The sequence below is a fragment of the Verruconis gallopava genome (assembly GCF_000836295.1).
Source record: "Verruconis gallopava strain CBS 43764 unplaced genomic scaffold supercont1.24, whole genome shotgun sequence".
NCBI classification, from domain to species: Eukaryota; Fungi; Ascomycota; class Dothideomycetes; order Venturiales; family Sympoventuriaceae; genus Verruconis; species Verruconis gallopava.
The window spans coordinates 76,435-92,111 of NW_015622160.1; the positions used below are offsets into that span (position 1 = coordinate 76,435).

The 15,677-nt window shown below is 51.2% G+C and overlaps 2 protein-coding genes across 2 annotated transcripts; one reads left to right on the top strand and one right to left on the bottom strand.

Moving 5' to 3' along the window:
* Positions 1 to 190: 190 nt before the first annotated feature.
* PV09_06676 (uncharacterized protein) lies at positions 191 to 13,747 on the top strand. The gene is made up of 3 exons (XM_016360354.1): positions 191 to 570; positions 622 to 12,908; positions 12,964 to 13,747. Exons 1-3 carry the CDS (start codon positions 264 to 266, stop codon positions 13,432 to 13,434), a joined length of 13,065 nt encoding a protein of 4,354 aa, XP_016211693.1. The 5' UTR covers positions 191 to 263; the 3' UTR covers positions 13,435 to 13,747.
* PV09_06677 (uncharacterized protein) lies at positions 13,744 to 15,384 on the bottom strand. The gene has a single exon (XM_016360355.1). The coding sequence runs from the start codon at positions 15,347 to 15,349 to the stop codon at positions 14,054 to 14,056; it is 1,296 nt and encodes a 431-aa protein (XP_016211694.1). The 5' UTR covers positions 15,350 to 15,384; the 3' UTR covers positions 13,744 to 14,053.
* Between the last annotated feature and the right edge of the window lie 293 nt (positions 15,385 to 15,677).

Consider the following 15,677-nt stretch of genomic DNA (forward strand, 5'->3'; position numbering starts at 1 on the left):
GTATCCAGTACACAGCCTTCGTCGAGGCAAGGTGAGCGTGGCAGAACCCCGAGAATTGTCTTGTGTCAGCATCATGTGATTTGGCTTCCCAACTCGTGCTAGCGTTCCTGGAAGTAAGCTAAACTACTTTCACGCGACGCGAGCTGTGATACTCCCTGAACTCAACAATCCCCATACTCCCCACGCAACTATTTTTTTTGAAGCCTCACTCGAGAGCATCAACTACATCTATGCGCCGCCAGCCGAGTCGGTAGTGTCGCAATATGGATGGCCCGGTCGCCGTCGTCACAGTTAACGGCAACGGGTTAAACGAGACCGTGGCGTCGACTATCGATCCAGAACAGCTGGTCTCCTACCTCTCGAGCGTCCTCCAGGCACTATTTGGAGCGACGGAACACGACTTGAAGGCGCACGGAAGTCTCTTACACCCTCTGAGACGGCCGGAAACACTCCAACGATGCTCGCGATTTGCCCAGGAGGCCCAGGCAGCCGCGTTGTACATTTACAAGACACACTCCCTGAGCGAACCCACCGAGGACTCGGACGAAGATGGCGTGAACGGTGTCACTGGTGCGTTCTACGCTCCTAGCAAAGATTTGTCGTCTAACTGTGCCGTCGTAGATGGATTCTCAGATTACTCCTATTCGATATCGTCAGACCTCGCCTACCCCCCTCACTGCGTTGCCTGCTTCGGCATCTTCAAGGATGGCTCGCCACTTGACATGAACACACCCCTTGCGAACCAGGTACGGTTCATGACGCTGCCTGCCTTCGATTCCTCGAATGCCGAGCGACCGTCATCGTCCTCAGGCTTTGAAGACTTCCATTCCATGCTGCGGCTTGGTTTTGCACCTTCTTTTGACGCGTACACGAAAAGAAACGATGCCGCCTCACAGCAGAAGGCCTATGGGCGCGGTGAAGACTCACGAGTCGGCGGGATTCCCGCCACGCGGAAAAAGATGGAGGAGCTCATACAGGCTTTGCTCAACTTACAGCAGAACATAGATATTCCTGCACCTACACTTCAGGTCGATCCGATAATACAACTTGCGTTAGACGAAGCGGCACGAAAGGGCGTGCCCCCTTCCATAGAGTTCATAGATGCGAAGCACTTGTCCGACAGTTCTTTCATGAACCGCCTCCAAGGTCAGGTCAACGGTTGGATTCAAGAGATACAGAAGACCACGAGAACTGACCGTGACCCGGCCGCCGGGTCGGCTCGGCAAGAGATCAATTTCTGGCTGTCTATGGAACATGCTCTCAAGCTTATCGAGGAGCAACTGAAAAGCGAGGGAGTCGTTCTCACGCTTGAGGTTTTGCGACATGCGAAGCGATATCAGGCCACTGTCAGTTTCACAGCAGATACCGGGTTGAAGGAGAAGTTTGATATCGTCGAGAAGTATAACCTAGTTATGCGGGACTTTCCTCTGGACGAGCTGGAGACTGCTACAACCCTTGACAAGGTTGCTGAGGCCATTAGACTGATCTTCAGCCACCTTAACAAGAAGATTCGTCTTAGCACTTATCCAATACGCAGGGCCTTACCCCTTGTCGAGGCCATATCTGCAGACCTAGACACGCGAATTCACTCGATTCTGAATGGCCGTATGCTTATGCACTTCGACTATCCTCAGTTCCAGAAAGAGATGGCAGAAGCAGAAGCAGTGTTCCGCGCGTGGAATGAACACCAGAAGGAGTTCACCAACGTTGCCCGAGAAGTGTTAAAACGACGAAACGAGAAGTTCATCCCTATCAAGATCAACCCAAAACACATGGGAACCAAGGATCGACTTGAGTACATCGCCAGATTCCGAAACAACCACGAGCAGCTGCAGCGGACGATCGTCAATGTGCTTGGCGCATCTGCATTCAAGGATGGAACATCCGGAAACGACGGCATCGGTGCCGTCATCGTCGACGAGCTCGGCGATGTTGATGCCGTGGAAGAAGTTGCACAAGCATATGCGGCTCTGAAAGACGTTGATGTGCTTGACTTGTCTCCAGAGGGCACCAGGATCTGGGAGAGCGCAGAAGCCACCTACGACGAGCGGACTTCACGAGTGGAGAATTCGATCATTGCGCAGCTTCGTGATCGTCTTGCCACCGCAAAAGGCTCCGCAAATGAGATGTTCCGTGTCTTCTCGAAGTTCAATGCCCTGTTTGTGAGACCAAAGATTCGAAGTGCCATCTCTCAGTACCAGACACAGTTAATTGAGACGGTGAAAGAGGATATTGATAAACTGCACGAGCGTTTCAAGCAGCAGTATGGTTCTTCGGAAGCGCATGCCATGGCTCAGCTGCGAGATTTGCCGCCTGTATCTGGCGCCATCATATGGGCTCGACAAATTGAGAGGCAACTAGAGGGCTACATGCGGAGAGTGGAAGATGTGCTTGGTCCTGAGTGGCGATTGCATACGGAAGGCGAGCAACTCGATGCAGACAGCCGAAACTTCAGACAGAAGCTTGACACAAAGCCGATTTTTAACACTTGGTATCAAGATGTTGCTAGGAAAGACATCGCTATTCGCGGACGTCTCTTCAAAATTGAGAGAATCCGTTCGCTCGGCAACACCTACGAGCTCATGGTGAATTTTGACCCACAAGTCATCACACTGTTCAAGGAAGTCCGAAATCTATGGTGGCTAGGGTTTCAGGTCCCGCACGCCATCAACAACGTTTCCAAGGACGCGAAGCGGGTCTATCCCTATGCCGTCACGCTAATGGAAACTGTTCGCATCTTTACGCAAACGGTGCGCAATATTGCAGATATCGCCGAAGTGTCGCCCCTGCTTCACGGCTATCAGAACGAGTCCGAAGCGCTCATCCAGAAGGGTATTGCGTTGAAGTGGGAGTCATTCGTCAACGTCTACGAGGTTGTAACCAGAAGCACTTTCTCTGGTCCTGCTGCAGCTCCAGTCGGCAAGCGAAACGAGAGCATGCACGTCAAGTTTGTGCAAGACTTCGCCTCAGCCATCTCAACGCTACAGACGAAGACTTCTACGCTTGCATCAATACACGCTACCGTGCAGACCACGCTGAAAGATCTGGAATCGTGTCCCTATGTTTTTAAGGAGTTCGAATCGAAGCTACAGATCATTCAGAAGGCGGTAGATCAGCTCAGTCTTGAGAACTACTCCAATCTGCAATGGTGGGTAGACCAGATGAATGCTCGGCTGAACGAAATTCTCATCAGCCGTCTGAATCATGCCATCAAAGACTGGCTTGAAGTCTTCGAGAGTCCGGACGGGGAGCATAAGCTGCCTGAAGCGGACTTTGAAGAAAAACAGAAAGTCCTACCCCAATTCGAGCCACTTGCGCACGAGATCTCTATCCGCAACCAGACCATCTTCCTCAACCCACCCTTGAACTTTGCGGAAGCACGATGGCTCGTCAATTTGGAGAACTGGCTTGCTGTTGTCTGCTCGCAGAAGCAGCTCAACGCTTCCCGGTACAAGCTACGGCTTGGACTTGACGTTGAAGAGACAGAGTCTTACTTCTCACACTTGCCTGCACGATGTGTGGACTCGCTGCTGAACGTGCATTCCGCAATCAAGCGAAAGCTTGCCGTTGTTGCGGAGTATGTTGACATCTGGCTGCAGTATCAATCTCTGTGGGATCTTCGTCCAGAACAAGTCTTTGACGAGCTGTCGGAAGACCTGTCTAAATGGCTTCAGATCATCTCGGAAGTCCTCAAGAATCGAAACACTTTTGACACTTCAGATGTTAGCAAGGAATTCGGACACATCACGATCAAGTATGAACAGGTGCAGAACAAGGTCAACAGCCGCTTCGACCAATGGCAGCAGGAGATTCTGGTCAAGTTTGCGCAGTTGCTCGGTGGACGTATGAACCTGCTGTACTCTGAGATTTCTGAGGCGCGCAAAGATCTAGAAGGTCAAGCTCTGGAGGCGTCCTCAACGCAGCAAGCCGTTACCTTCATCACAACTGTGCAACAATGCAGACGGCGTGCCAAGGCTTGGGCTACCGACGTGGATCTCTTCCGGCAAGGCGAAACCACGCTTCGACGACAGCGCCGTCTACCTCAGAAGGATTGGCTGTCTATGGAGCAGATCGACAATGAGTGGCAAGCACTCACTCAAGTCCTTGAGCGAAAGACCAGAATCGTGGAGGAACAGAGTGACGCTCTGCGGGCCAAGATTCAAGCCGAAGATACACTCGTGAACCAAAAGATTGAAGAGATCAAAATTCAGTGGGCTGAAGACAAACCATTGTCTGGCACCATTCCTCCAGATGAGGCTCAGAAGGTGCTTTTGGACTTTGAGTCGCGGCTTACGAAGTTGCGAGATGAAGCTGAAGGCGTGTCCAAGGCAAAGGAATCGCTCGACCTACAGCCCTCCCCCGAAAACATTCTCCCATCTGTGCTTGAGGAATTGCAAGATCTCAAATCTGTCTGGGCAAGCTTGAAGACCATCTCGGATAATCTCAACGAGCTCCGTGATCAGCTGTGGGCAAGCGTTCAGCCCCGCAAGTTGCGTCAGCATCTTGAAGGCGTGATGAAGATGACAAGAGATATGCCACCACGAATGCGTAACTATGCTGCCTTCGAGCACATGCAAAACAGAATACGTCAACTGCAGAAGGTACAGCCGCTCTTGAATGACCTTCGCTCGGATGCCATGCAAGACCGACATTGGATCAAGCTTTTCAAACAGCTAAACCCAAGCAAACGCTACACCAAGAGCTCGCTGACGCTTGGCGATGTCTGGGATCTTCAGCTGCTTGCTAATGAGGCAACTGTTAAGGATGTTCTCGTGCAAGCCCAGGGTGAACTTGCACTCGAGGAGTTCCTCAAGGACGTTCGTAAGACGTGGCAAGAGTACAGTCTTGATCTTGTCATGTACCAGAACAAATGCAAACTCATCCGTGGCTGGGACGATCTCTTCGCGAAGTGTAGCGAGCATCTTAACTCCTTGCAGGCCATGCGACATTCGCCGTACTATAGGGAATTTCAGCAAGAAGCATCGCGATATGAAGACCAGCTTAACCGAGTCCACGTGCTCTTTGATGTATGGATCGATGTACAGCGTCAATGGGTCTATCTTGAGGGAGTTTTCACTGGTAACGCAGATATCAAGCACTTGCTGAAGACAGAGAGTGCACATTTCCGAACGATAAACAGCCGCTTCTTTGACATCATGAAGCAGGTCGCCAAGTCGCCCAACGTCATGGATGTCCTCGACATCGAGAACATCCAGAGCCGTCTTGAGGAGCTAGCCGTTCTTCTTGGGAAGATTCAAAAGGCTCTCGGAGAATATCTGGAGCGCGAACGTTTGTCATTCCCACGATTCTATTTCGTTGGTGACGAAGATCTGCTCGAAATCATTGGCAACAGCTCGGATACAACGCGTGTGTCGAAGCATCTACGGAAGATGTTCGCTGGCATCGCAAGCCTCGTCACCGATGAGGAAGACGAGTCGAACATCGTCGGTTTCCTGTCGAAGGAGGGAGAACTAGTGTACTTGCGAAAGGAAATCTCTCTTACGCGAACTCCCAAAGTCAACGAATGGCTTGCTGCTCTTGAGCAGGGCATGAAAATGTCTCTTGCTGCACATCTGTCTGACGCGGTTAAGGAGTACGCGGACATCATGCAAGCTGAAACCGTAGACTCCGAGGACTTTGACCAATACATCAATGGCTATCCCGCGCAGATCGTCGTTCTTGCTTCACAGGTCTGCTGGACAGATGAGGTTGAGATTGCTCTCAGCGAAGGTGGCGCGTCACTTCAGCGCTTGTATGAACGACTGATTTCCCTACTACAGCTTCTTGCCAATGCTGTACTTGGAGATTTGGAGCCGCTCACCCGTCGCAAGTGCGAGCATCTCATCACTGAATTCGTTCATCAGCGAGATTGTGTCGTAAAGCTGCAGAAGGCTGGCGCGGACTCCCCGCAACATCCATCATGGCTGCTTCAAATGCGCTACACGTATAGACCCGACAATGAGCCTCTCGACCGACTACATGTCAAGATGGCTAACGCCAGTATTGTTTACGGCTACGAGTATCTCGGCGTACCAGATAGACTTGTCCGCACTCCACTGACGGATCGATGCTTCTTGACTCTGACTCAGGCTCTGTGTCAGCGTCTTGGTGGTTCGCCCTATGGCCCCGCAGGAACCGGAAAAACCGAGTCGGTCAAAGCACTTGGTCTTCAGTTGGGTCGCTTCACTCTCGTCTTCTGCTGTGATGACACATTCGACTTCCAGGCTATGGGTCGTATCTTCCTTGGTATCTGCCGTGTCGGCGCCTGGGGCTGCTTCGATGAATTCAATCGTCTCGAGGAGCGAATTCTGTCGGCCGTGTCTCAACAGATCCAAAACATCCAGCTCGGTTTGCGTAAAGCTGCAATTGATAACAAGGCTGAGATCGAGCTGATTGGCCGCAATCTGAAGGTTCATGGAAACACTGGTATATTCATAACCATGAACCCTGGATATGCGGGTCGATCGAACTTGCCGGACAACCTCAAGAAGTTGTTCCGCAGTGTGGCCATGTCTAAACCAGACAAGGAGCTTATTGCTGAAGTTATGTTGTACTCTCAAGGTTTCTCGTGTGCGAAGGAACTTTCCAGGCAAACTGTTCCTTTCTTCGACCAGTGCTCCAAGAAACTTTCTAAACAGGCACATTACGACTTCGGTCTACGTGCATTGAAGAGTGTTCTCGTCAGCTCCGGTGGCTTGAAGCGCGCTAGGCTTGCTGTCACACAGAAAGAAAAGATGAAGGATGACGTTGTCGAGCCTCAAATCATTGTTCAAAGTATCCGAGAGACAATTGCGCCAAAGCTCATCCAGTCAGATGCGGATCTCATGCGTGGCATCCAGGAAGAGTCTTTCCCTGGTGTCGAATACATTCCTGCCCCTCTTGACGCCCTACAGGATGCAATTCGTGCCGAGGCCGCGGAAGCTAAGCTGCTTGCCTCTGATAACTGGATGACAAAGGTGCTTCAGCTGTATCAGATCCAAGGGTTGCATCATGGTGTTATGATGGTCGGATCCTCAGGCTCGGGCAAGTCGAGCGCTTGGAGAATCCTGCTCAAGGCTCTTCAAAAGGTTGATGGGATTGAAGGTGTCTGCCATGTCATTGACCCGAAAGTCATGTCCAAGGAACACTTGTATGGCACGCTGGACAGCACAACTCGAGAGTGGACCGACGGTCTTTTCACCAACATTCTACGCAAAATCGTGGACAACCTTCGAGGCGAAGACTCCAAGCGCCACTGGATTGTGTTTGACGGTGACGTGGATCCCGTGTGGGTCGAGAACTTGAACAGTGTTTTGGACGACAACAAGATGCTTACCCTACCAAATGGCGAGCGTCTCAATCTGCCCCCGAACGTCCGCATCATGTTTGAGGTCGAGACCCTGAAGTATGCAACTCTTGCTACTGTCAGTCGATGCGGTATGGTCTGGTTCAGCGATGACATCGTCTCAACCGAGATGATTGTGTCCAACTACATCTCTAACCTCCGTGAGGTGCCTTTCGACGACATTGAAGATGCCTCACTTGCCCCAGGCCAGCTTAATCAAAAGCTTTTGGCGACGCAAGGCCAGGTCGCCGACATTCTGCAAAGGCGTCTTACTGAAGGAAACTTTGTACAACACGCGCTTGCCAAGGCTAGCGAATACCGGCATATCATGGATTTCACCAACATCCGCGTACTCAATACCTTGTTTTCGCTTCTAAACAAGGCTTGCCGAAATATCATCGAATACGATATCCAGCACTCAGACTTCCCGTTGGAAACCGGTCAAATTGAGTCCTATCTATCGAAGAAGTTGCTTCTCTCCCTGGTCTGGTCACTGACTGGTGATTGCCCACTGGCAGACCGCAAGAGTTTTGGCGACGACATTGTGAACATGACCACTGTCGATGATCTTCCTTCTCTCAACGAGAACTCGTCACTCATCGATTTCGATGTAACTCTGCCAAAGTCCGAGTGGTCGTCGTGGCAGAATCACGTCGTTAACATTGATGTCGACACTCACGCCGTCACCGACACCGAGGTGGTCATTCCCACATTGGATACCGTCCGCCACGAAGATATTCTGTACTCGTGGTTGGCAGAGCACAAGCCTCTTATTCTCTGTGGTCCTCCAGGTTCAGGAAAGACGATGACCTTATTCAACTCACTAAAGAAGCTAGAGCAAATGGAAGTCGTCGGCCTCAACTTCTCTAGTGCCACCACACCAGACCTGCTTATCAAGACGTTCGAACAATACTGCGAATACCGGAAGACCCTGAATGGTGTTGTGCTCACACCGTCACAAGTCGGTCGATGGCTAGTAATTTTCTGCGACGAAATCAATTTGCCCGCCCCAGACAAATACGGTACTCCCAGAGCGATCTCTTTCCTGCGTCAACTCGTCGAACAAAATGGTTTCTGGCGCACTTCTGACAAACAGTGGGTTACCTTGGACCGTATCCAGTTCATCGGAGCTTGTAATCCACCTACCGACCCGGGACGAACTCCTCTTGGCCTGCGCTTCCTTCGCCATGCGCCAGTCGTCATGGTCGATTATCCCGGTGAAGTTTCTCTCCAGCAGATTTACGGCACGTTTAACAACGCCGTGCTCAAGATCATACCTTCTTTGCGCGGCTACGCTGATCCGCTCACCAAGGCCATGGTTCAAGTTTATTCTGAGTCTCAAAAGCGATTCACTCCGGACATTCAACCACACTATGTCTATTCTCCTCGTGAGCTGACGAGGTGGGTTCGCGGTGTGTATGAGGCAATTCGTCCGTTGGAAAGCTTGTCGCTTGAAGGCCTCGTTCGAATCTGGGCACATGAAGCATTGCGCTTGTTCCAGGATCGTCTCATCGAGGAGGAAGAGCGAAAATGGACCGAAGCTGCTATCAACCGCATTGCTTTGGAACACTTCCCAACCATTGACGAAGAGAAGGCTCTTGGCGCCCCAATTCTGTTCTCTAGTTGGGATTCTAAGCACTATGTTCCAGTAGAGCGAGAGCGCCTTCGTGATATTGTCAGTGAGCGCCTCAAGACCTTCTGTGAGGAAGAAGTTGATGTCCGCCTCATTCCCTTCAATGACCTACTGGAGCATGTCCTTCGCATTGATCGTGTCTTCAGGCAATCACAAGGACATTTGATTCTCATAGGTGTGAGCGGTTCAGGCAAAACTACGCTATCACGTTTTGTTGCTTGGATGAACGGTCTGAAAGTCTTCCAGATCAAGGTTCATGGCAAATACTCCGCCGAAGACTTTGATGAAGATTTGCGAAACGTGCTTCGACGTTGCGGATGCAAGGGTGAAAAGATTTGCTTCATAATGGATGAATCAAACGTTCTTGATTCTGGCTTCCTTGAACGCATGAATACTCTGCTTGCCAATGCGGAGGTGCCAGGTCTTTTCGAAGGAGATGAGTTCGCTACTCTTATGACACAGTGTCGAGAAGGCGCGCAGCGTGAAGGCGACAAAGGGCACATGCTCGACTCTCCAGAAGAGCTTTACAAATGGTTCAAGGCGCAGATTGCAAAGAACCTGCACGTCGTCTTCACCATGAACCCTCCCACAGAAGGACTTTCATCTAAGGCTGCAACTAGTCCTGCTTTATTCAACCGTTGCGTCCTGAACTGGTTCGGCGATTGGTCTGATCAAGCTTTGTACCAAGTCGGCTCTGAGCTTACGCAGAGCATTGATCTCGATCGTGCCAATTACACGGCGCCCGAGGGTCTTCCAGTTGCTTATCGTGACCTTCAACTGCCCCCAAGTCATCGTGATGCCGTGGTCAACGCCATGGTACATATCCACTACTCTCTACATCGTACGAACGAGCGCTTGGCTAAGCAGCAGGATAAGATCACGTATCTTACTCCGAGACACTACCTTGATTTCGTTGACCAATTTGTCAAGCTTCACCGCGAGAAGAGAGAAGACTTGGAAGAACAGCAGCGCCATCTCAACGTCGGTTTAGATAAGTTACGAGAAACAGTGGACAAAGTCTCCGAGCTTCGGCGTAGTTTGGCTATTAAAAAGGCAGAGCTGGAAGCGAAGAACAAAGAGGCAAAGGAGAAGCTGAACAATATCGTCGCGAACACCCAAGAGGCGGAGAAGAGAAACAAAGCTTCACAAGAAGTGCAGGTCAACTTGGAGAAGCAACAAAAAGCTATAGCGGAGCGCAAGGTTATTGTAGAAGAAGAGCTTGCGCAAGCAGAACCAGCAGTCATCGAGGCGAAGCGAAGTGTCAGCAACATCAAGAAGCAGCATCTTACCGAAGTTCGTTCTATGCAGCGTCCGCCAACTGGTGTACGTATGGCCGTGGAAGCTGTTTGTGTACTGTTAGGACACAAGGTTTCCGACTGGAGCGCTGTCCAAGCCATCATGAAGCGTGACGACTTTATTGCGAGCATCGTCAACTACGACAACGAACGACAAATGACCAGGGCCTTGGCGATAAAGATCCAAAACGAGTACCTATCCAAGGAGGATTTCAGCTACGAGCGGGTCAACCGTGCGTCCAAAGCCTGCGGTCCCCTCGTTCAATGGGTCGACGCTCAAGTCAAGTACGCTCTTATACTGGAAAAGGTTGGCCCTCTGCGCAATGAGGTTAGAGAGCTCGAGGAGAGTGCACTGGACACAGAGGCGTCGGCGAAGGCGATCGAGAATAAGATCGCTGAGATCAACCAAAATCTCGAAACCTATCAACAAGAGTTCTCACTGCTTACTTCGCAGATTGAGGCTCTGAAGTCAGAAATGACTCAAGTCGAATCCAAGGTTGATCGTAGCATGAGACTGCTTGATAGTTTGTCATCGGAACGTAGCAGGTGGGAGGAGACAAGCAAATCCTTCGAAACGCAAATCGACACTCTCGTCGGCGACGTTCTCGTTTCCGCGGCTTTGATGGCGTACGGCGGCTTCTACGACCAGCAATACCGGCAAACAATGATGAATGATTGGCTCAGCCATCTGGCAGCGTCGGGAATCCGCTACAAGGAGCACAATCCTGTCACAGAGTATCTGTCGACTGCTGATGAGCGCTTACAGTGGCAACAGAATACCTTACCCGTAGACGATTTGTGCACTGAGAATGCCATCATGCTCAAGCGATTCAATCGCTACCCGTTGATCATTGACCCGTCTGGTCGGGTAACTGAATTCTTGCGCAAGGAATTTGAGGGTCGTCTCACCGTCACAAGCTTTTTGGATGATTCATTTACCAAACAACTGGAGAGTTCTCTGCGTTTCGGCAAGCCGATCCTCATTCAGGATGCTGAACATCTTGATCCAATCCTGACCCACGTGCTCAACAAAGAACATCAGAAGACTGGAGGTCGAGTGCTCATCCAACTCGGTCGCAACGAGATCGATTTCTCGCCGTCCTTCAAAATGTTCTTGTCTACACGTGATCCATCTGCCAATTTCGCCCCCGACATTTGCAGTCGAACTACATTGGTCAACTTCACGGTTACAAAGAGCAGCCTGGAAACACAGTCACTCAATGAAGTTCTCAAGTCCGAAAGACCAGATGTCGATGAGCGCCGCTCAAATGTCATCAAGATGCAGGGCGAATTCAGCGTCCACTTGCGCCGTCTGGAGAAGGAACTTCTTCAAGCACTCAACAATTCTCAAGGCAACATTCTCGAAGACAACAAGGTTTTGGAAACCCTGGAGCGATTGAAGAAAGACGCTGCTGAGATCACCGCCAAGGCGGCTCAGACGCAGGGCATTTGGGCAGAGGTTGAGAGCATCACGCAACAGTACAAGGTCATCGCTAGCTCTTGCGCCGCTATCTTCGCGGTCTTGGAGCAACTACATCGTATGAATCACTTCTACCAATTCTCCCTGCAGTATTTCACGGATATTTTCAAGGACGTGCTCAGTCTGGCAAAGAACTCGCGAGAGTCGAACAACAATGCACGCATCGATGTCATTGTCAAGGAGCTCTTCATTAATACATACCGTCGTACCTCGCTTGCGATGTTGCAAAAGGACAGGGTCGCTCTTGCGATGTTGCTTGCCCATGCCACGCCATTCAAGCTGGACCGTAGCTTGATCGACTTATGCTTGCGAAGTGACCTTGAAGGCGTTGACGTTTCAACCGAACCAGAACGTCGAAATGAGGCTATGCAACGTGCCCAACGGCTGCGACCTCTGAAGGACGTACTCAGTGTTATTGACAACGCTGCTTGGGACAAATTTTTGGGCTCGGAGCTCGCTGAAGACAACATTCCAGCTTCATGGCCTGCTGGCACTGACAGCCTTGATCAACAACTTCTTTCGCTTATCTTGATCAAGTTGTTCCGAGTTGATCGATTCGTACCCGCTGTTGAGCGCTTTGTCACGGCAGTTTTCGGTCGCGGTCTGCTTGACTTTAGTGGTGACCTTGGTGACATTGTCAAGCAAGTTTCAGCTGTCACACCGATTGCCCTCAGCTCGACTCCCGGCTTCGACGCAAGCTATCGTGTTGAGACTCTCGTTGAGCGAACCAATGCAACATGTGCCAAGATTGCCATGGGCTCCAACGAGGGTGTTGCCACAGCTGACAAGGCAGTCAGCAATGCAGCAGCAACAGGCTCTTGGGTTCTCATCAAGAACGTCCATCTTGCGCCTGCATGGCTTCAGAGTTTGGAGAAGCGCATTGATTCACTGAAGCCTCATCCCGAGTTCCGTCTGTTCCTGTGTATGGAAACCAGTCCGAAGATACCGGTCAACTTGCTCCGTGCCTCGCGAATCTTGATGAATGAACAGCCAGCTGGCATACGCGCCAATATGAAGGACTCGCTTTCCTCCATGTCGCTAAGGGCTGTGAAGCAACCTGTTGAACGTGCCCGTGTCTACCTACTACTAGCGTTGTTGCATGCCGTGGTTCAGGAACGTCTACGCTATGCGCCTAACTTGGGCTGGAAAGGCTTCTGGGAGTTCAATGATAGTGATGTACGTTTCGAACAAGTCAAAATTTTACCCATTCGCTTGCTAACGACTGTCTCAGATCGAATGTTGTGCTTTCATCGTCGACACTTGGATCGAATCCGTCTCTCAATCAAGATCCAACATCAACCCCCGCAACATTCCATGGTCGATGATTCGTACTCTTACCACGGAGATGTATGGTGGCAAGATCGATGACGAGGGCGACTTCAATATTTTGAGCTCATTGGTTCATAATTTCCTATCACCCCAGGCATTTGAGGATGAGTATGATATCATCGCAAATATTCAGCCAAGCGGAGATGCCGGAAAGGACAAGTTGATCTTGCCAAGCGGCATTGGCTGGAGAGATTTCACTGGGTGGGTTGATGAATTGCCGGAACGTGAGCCTCCAACGTACTTGGGTCTGCCGGCAAATGCTGAGAAGCTGTTGCTCGTCAATCAAGCCAAGGAGATCATTGACAAGCTCAGCTTAGTCATGAGCATTCTAGAAGAGGGGGAGCGCGTTATGGAAGAAATTGTAGAGGGATAAGCACTCATTAAGTGTGAAGATCATTTCATTTGTTGTATTATGAAGATTACTCTGCTCTTGGTTGTACTGCATGGCGATGGGGTCAAGAGGGGAGGCCCCTTAGGTTGTTTGACTGGACCCGAAACCATGGGCCATGGAGTTGACGGTTTGACTTTCTAATGGCTACATGGGTCAGAGATCGGATATACCCACTGCACGCTTCTTGTATGTGTTTTTATATTTGCGAATGGGTGGTGTGCTGTATCAGATTGTGCGTAGTGTGAAACAGATTCAATTTGGTAGCAAAATTACATTATTCGATTGTAAGACCTCACTGTATGGGAAGAGGAAAAACTGCAATGGGGTATTCGCAGCCAAGATCCACTATGCACCAATATATGTTCACGAGCTCCGCCAAATTCCAAGTCGTGATCCCTACGCTGCGAAGGGGCAGCCATGCTTCTGATGCTCATATGCTCTAGCAATCTAATGTGATCCAGACACGCAGCTTCGCGAGAAGAAATAAATGCTCAGATTCAAAAGAATTCACGCAGCTTCGAAAGAAGAAACAAATGCTCAGATTCAAAAGAAATTGACTCGCCGGCTGTCCGCTGATGTAACCAGCCCAGGCATCTCTTGTTCAAGACAACGGAATCAAGCGAAGCAGGTCGCGGTGCCTTGGCGGTGGAGGCTGGGCATTCCTATTGAGAAAGCCACTGACCTTGATGGGAAAGTGTTGTGATAAAGTTGCGTCACCAGCGTCATCCTCCACGGAAACGATGAACTCGTCGTCGCCGCCAGCGGTCCAGTCGATCAGCACGTCCACGGTCTGCCCGGGACGAAGAACACCGACGGACGTCGCCCGCTTCGGCTGCACCTTCTGGCCGCCATCCATCTCAATGATGGTCATGTACGTGCCCGGAATGGACACGGAAATGCCGGAGGCCGTGCCGGCGTTGACGAGTCGCAGACGGTAGACTTTGCCGGCGTCAAACTTCATGTGAGGGCGGCTCTTGCCTAGCCTGGAAGCGCAGTCTGTCCTGGCATCTGGAGGGAGCTGAGAGCAGTTATAAGCACCTTTGCCGTTTACCAGCACCGAGGCCGGTGGTCGTGCACTTGTCGACGGTTCGTAAGGCGAGGCGAGAGCGGAGGGGAGCCAGTCGTTGAGGAGAATGACTCTCTCTTCGTCCACTGTTCCGTTGAGGATCTCGGCGGCCGGGTCTGCCACTACGATCGCCCCGAATACACCGCATGCCGTCAGGTCCCGAGAGGCGGCGCGATATGCGAAGGTTCCCGTTTTGTCACTGGGGACTTGAACTTCGTAGATCTTGGTCGAGCCCGCCGTTACTGGCTTCTGGGCAGAGCCCATCGCCGCCCATATGTTCTTGCTCGAAGGCGCCAAGCCACCAAATGTCAAGTCAAGCTCGCCGTCAAAAGAAGACGTGACCTCTAGATGAATCGTATCGCCAGGTAGTGCTTGTATGGTAGGGCCAGGAAGCTCGCCGTTTATAAGACAGACCATGGAGTTCAACCCATCCGGTCTTCTTGCGCCTCGCGACACATTCCAGCGGAGTCCGACTACATCCCTTCCGCCTCCGGGACGTACGGTCGATTTCAGGACTAGATCGAGGCTCTGCGACCCGAAGAATTGGCTATTCAAGGCATCGAGCGCGGGCAAACGGTACCAGGACGCCTGAAGCTCTTCGATCACGACCGCGACGCTGAAAAATGTCGCCGCCAGCAGCAGAACCCAGATCGTAATGTTTTGGACGCGTTGGCTTGGTTTCCAGACCTGAGTGATCGGCATCACCCTGGAGGTAGCCGCATCGAAGGCAGTGTCTCGCCTCCTCCCGGGCTCCGGCGACAAACCGTCTTTCCGTTTGCGCAGGCCGTCTTCGAGCACTTGTTCCGGTGAACGCTCCGTTGCTGCACCCATGACTGATCTATTGTACGCAGATAAGGATGTAAAGAGACAAGATTGCGTCCTCAGAAGAAGTTATGATCGTTCCATACCTCTTGTCGAAACCTACAACAGACGGAAAGGCTAGGCAGGCGGTGCGAGTCGGCTGACATTTCTGCCTTGGCCAGCTCTTTGGTGATATTTGACAAACCAAGAGAAAGAGAGAAAAAAAAACAATTCAGACAGTCGTCGGAATATGGTGTGTGAGGCTTGGGTGATCCGGCGCAGGTCACAAGGCTGATCTGGGATGAAAGCAGCCAATCGTGACGCCTTGCGCAACACGTGGTGGTTGGGAAGTACCCCA

Excerpts from the sequence above, each read along its gene's own strand:
- PV09_06677 (XM_016360355.1), bottom strand. The coding sequence starts at position 15,349 with ATGGGTGCAGCAACGGAGCGTTCACCGGAACAAGTGCTCGAAGACGGC.
- PV09_06676 (XM_016360354.1), top strand. The coding sequence starts at position 264 with ATGGATGGCCCGGTCGCCGTCGTCACAGTTAACGGCAACGGGTTAAAC. Across the intron at positions 571-621 it reads TGGCGTGAACGGTGTCACTG|ATGGATTCTCAGATTACTCC; the intron begins GTGCGTTCTACG and ends GTGCCGTCGTAG. Across the intron at positions 12,909-12,963 it reads GGGAGTTCAATGATAGTGAT|ATCGAATGTTGTGCTTTCAT; the intron begins GTACGTTTCGAA and ends CGACTGTCTCAG.